Source organism: Perognathus longimembris, unplaced genomic scaffold, assembly GCF_023159225.1.
Source record: "Perognathus longimembris pacificus isolate PPM17 unplaced genomic scaffold, ASM2315922v1 HiC_scaffold_1525, whole genome shotgun sequence".
NCBI lineage: Eukaryota > Metazoa > Chordata > Mammalia > Rodentia > Heteromyidae > Perognathus > Perognathus longimembris.
This window is the reverse complement of record NW_025956535.1, coordinates 4,463-13,047: the sequence shown is the minus strand read 5'-3', so window position 1 is coordinate 13,047 and position 8,585 is coordinate 4,463. Positions and strand designations below refer to the sequence as shown.

Below are 8,585 nucleotides of genomic sequence, written 5' to 3'. Positions count from 1 at the left end.
CCAATTTGAACTTGGCTTCTCAAATCTACAGTTTCTCAAATTTTGTAGCATATTTGGCAGATCACGTCACAGTGTTATGATATTCTAGACACATCTCCAAGAGAACATTTGACTTAATCAAGTTCAATACAAGTACTTCCAATATTTAGAGAAATATTAACTTAGGTCCCATACACTCTTTTTTTTTAAACTATGTTTAAGTTTGTAGTTCCCATCTGCTATTATACTCAAGCTAATTCAGAGAAATTCCAGAACTAAAATGGAAGGAAACATGGCAAATGCTCTCTCTTACATGATATACAAGACCAGCCATCTCCAGTCCACATGCAAAAGGCTGAGCATAGGCAGTTTGGCGTTTTGGTCAAACCATAATGAAAAGTTCACCTAATCAGTGAATATAGACAAAGCACCAATTCACTACTAGCATAGCATTAGGTGCTTAGCCACAAGTAGTTTGACACAATAAGTCATGTTTAGTACATATTTAAGACTTCCATTCACAAAATTCTTGGCATCATTGAGTTCCACAGTTTTTATTGCTCTGCGACCTGAGGTTTGTGTTGTCTCTCTTTTAGTCCTAAGAGCTCTGTTTTGAGTTCTCCATGCTTTGGTGGACTTTCACGGCTTGTCAGGTCGGGCCAGTAGTAACTGTGCACCACTTGGGCACTGGCACACATGGCCAGGAGGCTGGCCGCTGCCATTTTCAGATAACTAGGCCAGGACATGCCCGCAGGCATGGTGGAAGGCTGGCAGGAGGGAAAAGGGGCAGTGTTAGAAGGTTCTGGGCCCACGATCCACCCCACAGCTATAGGGGCTCGGGGTGCTCTCCTACCCCCACGCACGGAGGCCTGTCTTCTCAGCCATGACACGAGGTCACTGAGAGGACGGAGAGTTGGCAGGGGACAAATGAAACCTTAGGGCCTTGATCGGTCAGGGAGGGGCGCTCCGCGTACAGAAGCTCGGCTCCCCTCCCCGCCACTCCGGCCCCCTTGTTTTTTGGGTTTTTTTGGACAGTCCTGGGGCTTGCTCTCAGGGCCTGAGCACTGGGGCTTCCTTTCCTCAAGGCTAGTACTCTACCACTTGAGTAACAGTAACATTCCTCCCCCCTCTATATTTCTGTGGTGCTGAGGAATTGAACCCAGGGCTTCATGCATGTTGGGCAAGCACTCTACCGCTAAGCCACATTCCCAGCCAGGGAGGAGGATTGTGTTGTTGTTTTGATGACCTACCTGCTCTTCATTATCCCAGCATGATGTTCTCCGTGGCTGTAAACCATAGAGCTATATGCACAGGAAAATCAGACCTGAACTGAAACCTCCAGAGTTGTCAACCTAAACAAGTCTTTGTGATTTTCAAGATGACCGTTTATATTGGTCGTGCGATTTACATGCTGAGGACACAGATTCAATCCTGAACCCTAAGAAGCAGCTCCTCACGCTGACAATAATGCTGATATCTAATGTGAGGTTAACTCCAGGACACTGCGCCTCCAACAACCAGTCTAAGGATGTCTGGACTTTGGCCGTGTCTGGGGCCTCCATCCTGTGGCTCTTGCCTCATGAGTCCAAGCATCCATGCATATGATAGGCATGGACAAAACTCACTATTACGCCAGTGGCTTGTAGGTCAGAAACATGGTTTTGTTCTAAGCATGAGTCCTGCCTACAGGTCACAGAGGGGCTTAGTTTGTGTGTTGGATTGTTTGGTACTTGTGCTTGAATTTTCAGGGCTGATTTGCTCATGATTGGGTCCCTACCATGGGAGCCTCATGTTGAGTCTTGCCTTTTGTAAGCCATTGGAGATTAGAGTTTCCCAGGTTTGTCTGCTTGGGCTCATGAAACCCGAATCCTCAGACCTCAGCCTTCTGAGTTGCCAGGATTATAGGTTGAAGCCCCAGGCATCTGGCTTTGGACAGGGTATTGAAACAATGCCCATGCTTAGGAGAAAATGGAAACACAGTGCCTAATGATTTTAGGCTGCACAACCCAGGAGAACCCATTCATGCCCTCAAGTCCTTCTGTGCCAACCCAGAGTGCCCACGCAGGTGACTCGAATATGGGGACAGTAGCTGTTCTTTGACTCCGGTCTCCCCTGCAGCTTCTTTGCCTTTTGGCTGACCCTGTGTCACTTCTCAAACCTGTGTCAGCTGTCAGTTCATCTCTAGGCCCTTTTCCCAGCTGGCCCCTGCCCAGCACTTAAAAATCTCGCAACTTCTCTGAGTTTCTCTCTTACGAGTTGACGAGCAAAGTGGACAATGGGACTGAAGGCAAATGAGGAATCAAAGAGGTATTTTCCGCGCTGGGGATATGGCCTAGTGGCAAGAGTGCTTGCCTCCTATACATGAGGCCCTGGGTTCAATTCCCCAGCACCACATATACAGTAAACAGCCAGGAGTGGCGTTGTGGCTCAAGTGACAGAGTGCTAGCCTTGACCAAAAAGAAGCCAGGGACAGTGCTCAGGCCCTGAGTCCAAGCCCCAGGACTGGCCAAAAAAAAAAAAAAAAAAAGAGGTATTTTCCCTTTGAAGCAACTCTTTGAAGCAAATGATTCTTGAAATCTGAGAGTGCCAGTGAAGGCCTGGAAACAAAATGATCAGATGGGAGCCACGAAGCCCTCAGGAGACATAGCCAGAGCTCTGGTCTGACTCCACACAGGGCCTGGCTCACAGGACATCATGATTTCAACAACTGTGGGCAGAATGAGGACAAGCAGATGAAGTTAGTCTTGGCCCTTCTGAAAATGGTAAGCAGGCCACACTGGATAGAGATCCCATTTGGGACTGGCCAGTGTCAAAAGACTGTGAACCTAAGATCAGATGAAAGCAGAAGGAGGGGCAGCAATGTGAGGGATAAAACCTGCCTGTGCCAGGTCTCGCTTCCCCGACTCTGGTCAACTGCACACACTTCTGCAGAAGTGACATTTGCCTTGTGGAGATTCTAGAATTTGTATCCCATTCTGTCGTGACTTCAATACATCCCAACAATTCATGGTTCCCAACAATTTGACAAAATGATACCTAGCTGTATGTCCCTTCATGTTTCACTGTGATACAGTGAAATTCGCAAATGTCCGATTGGTTGCAGGAACATGTATATGCTTTATCTACTGGTGTAAGTAAAAACAGTAAAACCCTGCAAAGGCTGAATGTTGGCTGGGGCACATCTGCACCAAGCTGATGACAACCAATGCTGCAGGAAGCAGATGGATGAAGGTAACATCTGTCTGGTTCCACGAGCACATCTAGTTCTAATTTATGAGGCAGTGGAGGGGAGAGGCAGTCCAGCAGGCCCTCCTTTCACTCCCCTGTTGATTCTGCTGTTCCACATCAATGCTGTCCTTTGAATTGAGCCTGATCCACGTGGATAAAATACACAGTCTATAAAAATAGAGTCAGGATTTGGAAGTTAGTCATAGGTAGTGATAATACAGGTCTCTAGGAAGCCAACTGATTGGAGCAGGATGCTAAATAAATGTGCCTGTTTCCACCCACCTCTCAGCCTAAACCCAAGGGCAGTGCCCTAAAGGACACATGTTCAGGTCAGAGTCAGGCCCAGCATCTTGGCCACACTGCTAGCGCCCCCTCCTCCCTCCCGGCTGCACTGGGGCCAGCAGGGCCTCCTCATGCTGGGAAACAGGAGTGGGGCTGGCTGTGGGCCTGGCTGACAGGGTGGCCAGGGAGGAGAAAGAGCGCTGTGCTCCTAACACTGCAATGCAGCACCTGTGATTGACCTGAGACTCAGCCGCTGCTACCTCAGCCCCAGGAACCCCACAGCTGGCCCCTGGGCCTTAGAAACGGTCTCCCTGCACACTGAGCAGCCTCTGCTCTGGACAGCCCTCCACTGTGCCCCTCATGACTCCCGGCTGCCTCCCCATGGTCACCGGGCTGCTGAGTTCACACAGCCCAAACTGATGGCCACCTCTGAAGTCTCTCAGCTCAGCCGCCAGAAACCCAATGTCCCAGGGAAGAGCTGGCACCGCCCCCTCGGTCCTCAATGCCCCTTCCCCTTTGCCTGCACACAGCCTTGGCTCAAGGCAGACAAGAGATCCAAGCAGCACTGCATTTTGTTTTGTTTTGTTTTGTTTTGTTTTTTGTCCTCTCCCAACCCTGGGTTAGGATGAGGTTCCATCGCGCAGATGCAGAGCTGGTAACAGCTGTGTACTGTAAATGTGTTACTACCCACAGAGCCCATGTCCCTCAAATATTCTTGGCCCTGCCTCAGACACAGCTGTGCCCACACAAGGCTGTACACTTGGCCACTGCGCTGACCTTAACCTGCTCCCTGCACACCAGGGCCTTCCCCCCACTTCCTCTAGGGCGCTGTGAGCCTCCTCCCCTCAGGACCACGGGCTCTGCGGAGTCAGCTGGTGGAGCTCATGGGTCTCAAATCGGGCACTGAGTTAGTGCCTTGAATGATGCAACTGAAAGCAATAACAATAACTATTTATTAAAATATATTGAAAGGTACATAACACGAAGGTGAAAAAAAGACAAAAACGGATGTCTTTCAAGGGAGGGAAAGGATTTCTCTAAGTGTTTGAGCCGGCGCTCAGTGGTGCTCTGGACTTCCTGAGTCCACAACCCAAATTGTGCCCCCAGAGTTAGTGGAAGCACACTGGGGTGCATGTGCTGCAGCTAAGTTGCCCTCTCCACATAAAGGTGGGTCCATATCAGAAAAGATCTGCAGAGCCTGTGGGATCTCTGGCACTGCGAGGACAGCAACAAGTTGGAGTCCATTTGTCCTAAGTGTCAGGGGCAACGTGGAGCTGAATGGTGTGGCCTTGCTCTTCACACATCCGCCACTGGAGGAAGGGGGTTTTCGGCACAAGCATTGCTCAGAGACAGCTCCTGATGCCACAGCACTGTGTCTTGTGCTCGTTCCTCCCCTTCCTCCTCTGATGGGAAGGAGTCCAGGGTAGAACTGCTGGACAGCTCGCAGTCGGCAAAGCCGAGTCGAGCTTCTTCGTCCTCAGTCTGAAGGGCTGGAGAGCCTGTCCAGGTTGCAGAGGACACAGACTGCTCCCAGTCAGAAAACCTGAGTCCGAGTTCATCACGTCCTGAGTAAGGTACAGGAGATCCTGTCCCGGTTGCAGACGATGAATTCAGCTCGCAGTCACCACTGCTGTGTCCAGGGTGTTCGTCATTGGATTCAGGTATGGGAGAGCCTGTCTCAGTTGCCGACGATGAGGACAGCTCGCAATCATCATTGCTGATTCCTGGGTGTTCTTCATGTGAGTCAGGTATGGGAGAGCCTGTCTCGGTTGCTGAGGATGAGGACAGCTGGCAGTCACCACTGCTGTGTCCAGGGTGTTCGTCATCGGATTCAGGTATGGTTGAGCCTGTCTCAGTTTCCGACGATGAGGACAGCTCGCGATCATCATTGCTGATTCCTGGGTGTTCTTCATATGAGTCAGGTATGGGAGAGCCTGTCTCGGTTGCTGAGGATGAGGACAGCTGGCAGTCACCACTGCTGTGTCCAGGGTGTTCGTCATCGGATTCAGGTATGGGAGAGCCTGTCCCACTTGCAGAGGAAGAGGACAGCTCGCAGTCACCACTGCTGTGTCCAGGGTGTTCATCATGGGATTCAGGTAGGGGAGAGCCTGTCTCAGTTGAAGAGGACGAGGAGAGCTCGCAGTCAGCACTGCTGTGTTCTGTGTGTTCATCATCGGATTCAGGTATGGGAGAGCCTGACTCGGTTGGAGAGGAGGAGGACAGCTCACAGTCATCTTTGCTGAATCCTGGGTCTTCTTCATGTGACTCTGTTGCAGCAGAGCCTGCGTTGGTTGCAGAGGACAAGTCCTCGTGTAGGAGCCGACCCGATTGTTCGGGCTCTTTGATCTTCAGTTTCGTGGGCACTGTGCACCGAGCGCACCCAGCACTTGGCACCTGGGGTTGGCTTGCAGGAGTCACCGCAGTGTCCCCATCCCTGCCATCCTGCTCTGGGCTGCCAGATGCCACCTGCCGGCCTCTCCAGAGGAAGTGCCAGAAGGTTCTTCTGGGTCCAGCTTGGGCGTGGGGTCTGGGGCGTGGGTTGGTCCAGTGTCTGCAGGTGTCCACCAGGCGCTCCCTGCAGGGTCTCCTGGACTCAGAGCCAGTGGAAACTCGCCAACAACAGGAAAACATGGCTCTTTTCTGGCTACCTCAAGGCACCTTTGCGATTTGTGTCTGGAATGTGGCTGCCTGGAGACCTGGGTTCCAAGTTCTCTTTGGTCTTCTGTCAAGGATGAGGTCACTTCCTGGGGTCCTCTTCCTAAGCCTCTTCCTCCAGTGGACCCCACACAGTCCCCCTGTGCTTCTGTATATTGTATATATGTACACAAACTTATGTAAAATGAATATATAGAGATATAGAGTGCTCACAGGTGATCATCTGCAGTAATGTCTCCTTTCATGTGTCAGTCACTGGAAGGCATCTCATCATAATGGGGTTTTGACTGACACAAGAAAAGAGAATTGGGCCCCTGAAACTCCACAGCGTTCTGGTTTCCAGCTCTGTCCTTCACTCCTTTGTGTTATTGGAAATGGAGAAGGAAAGCTGAGAAAACGCTTGTGTTCAAGAAGGTAGTTTGGGAAGTGATTTCAGAAAGCAGCAATGAGAGACCAAGGAGAAGGAAAGAGAGGATGACATCAGGGACGTGCATGTAGAGGGAGTGAAGATGCATTCTAAGAAAATGCCCTTGACCTCCCAGGGAGAGACTGGGAACTCTATGGAGTTTGTCTTGAAATTGTCACTCCAAGAGAGAAAGGACAGTATTCCTCCTGTGACTCCCATCCTCTCAGGTGGAAGGCCTTCACCACCCCACACGTCCCCTTGCAGAATCTCTGTGTGGTGGGCCAGGCTCACCCTCACATGAGTTATTTGCAAACCCCAAAGTTGGCAAAGAGAGTCAGTTAGAAGTCAATGTGGCACCAAAAGGTATTTAATATTGAATGCATGTAAATAGATATCCCAAGAGGTTTCCATTCAACATGTCAGATTAGAAGTACACCCCTTCATTGCTCTCCCCCCAAATCCCAACCCTGCCCTTCCGCTCAAGTTGCTGTCTCCATTTTCATATACATAAATGCATATCTATATATCTATGTATGCATATATATATGTGTGTGTGTATATATATATATATATATATATATAAAACTCCATTGACAGCGGTCACTCTATTGAGTGACTGCAGTGTATTTTCTCTCCATTAATCTCTTCCTCTCTCCTTCCTAACAGCACGTGTATCTGCATCCTCAAGTGGTAGAGTGCCGGCCTTGAGCACAAAAGCTGAATGCACAGCACTGAGTTCCAGCCCTAATACCTGACAAATGGTCACTTCAAAAGGCTCCAGAGAACTAGGAGATCATCAGCTAGAGTTGGCCAACTCCCTGTTCCAGCCTGGGTGCCTTAGGAAATCGGTGTCATTGGAGTGGTGTGTTTGCCTGTGACTACAGTGAATGAACACAAGGTAACAGCCTTATGCCATCTGCTCTGCTCTGGCTGCCTCATCTCACCAGCACCTCCTGGCTAAAAGTTCAGACCATTTCATGAGTTCCTGGGCTCCCTCTACTGGTTGAAGATTAAGGGGAGACTACCCTTAGAAAACCCATCAAATTCCTCACTGTCTTCAGTGAATAATTAGAAGAACTAGAAAGAAAGAGAAAACATAGATTCAAAAAATAAATCCAGGATATTCTTCATAATTCAGCTTTGAATAGCCTGAAAATGTCTGTATTAGCCTCCACATGGGTAGGACCTGAGGAATTACGCTTTCACTAGACCAGTGTCTACTGCAGAAGAGAAGCTATTTGGCTCTAAATTGAAGGACTCTGCTTGTAAACCATGAACTGAGATTTCTCCAGTTGGGTAGAGAAACAAATAATCCGTGGAAGGAGACCGCAAGCACAAACCTTCAGGTAAAGAAGCAAATGCCATCAGTGAAGCAATGTTCCCTTTCCTTTCTCTCCTGTCCTTGCTATCCTCTTCCTTGCTCCCCCATCGTGTCCTGTCCCATTGTCTTGTCCTGTTCTATCTTCACTTCTCCTCTTCTTCCCTTATCCTATCCTGTCCTATCTGCTGTCAGTACTGAAACTTCACAGCACTAATACTGTACCACACCCCAAACGCTTTGCTTTTATTAACTCTTACTTTGAGATAGTTTCAGGATAATTGTGCCCCAGCTCCCTCCATTCTCCATTCTCCTTGCTCCCTATCCTGTGTAGATGGGACAGAAAAATCAACTCCTAGGGCCATTCTGGAACAATTTTTCTTCCAGCACAAGACCCAAGGTCATGCTCAGTACATCTTTTGTGAAATCACAGTGATGACAAGTTTGCATCTAGGCCTCAGGAAACTGGGTTGTGTTATCTAGTTTGTCAGAAAGATTTGAATCCAGAGTAGAAGACTCTAAGAATGAATTATCAGTGCCTGAGTGAATTATCTCTGAAGGACTTGAGGGCTAGTTCAGCCTCTCTAGGGTGGGTCTAGGGTGGGGACCAGTGGATGAGCTGAGGGAGAATATAAAACACAGAGCTCGGGATCTTCACCTCTACAGCCAGCTACTTGGACTTGCTCCGTGCTGAGTTAAGCCAGGGTAAAGGACAAC

General features: G+C 49.3%; 1 protein-coding gene across 1 annotated transcript; it reads right to left on the bottom strand.

The window, feature by feature from the left end:
• Positions 1 to 325: 325 nt before the first annotated feature.
• On the bottom strand, positions 326 to 737 carry LOC125344551 (protein BRAWNIN-like). Its single transcript, XM_048337044.1, has one exon. It carries the CDS (start codon positions 735 to 737, stop codon positions 534 to 536), a length of 204 nt encoding a protein of 67 aa, XP_048193001.1. The 3' UTR covers positions 326 to 533.
• Between the last annotated feature and the right edge of the window lie 7,848 nt (positions 738 to 8,585).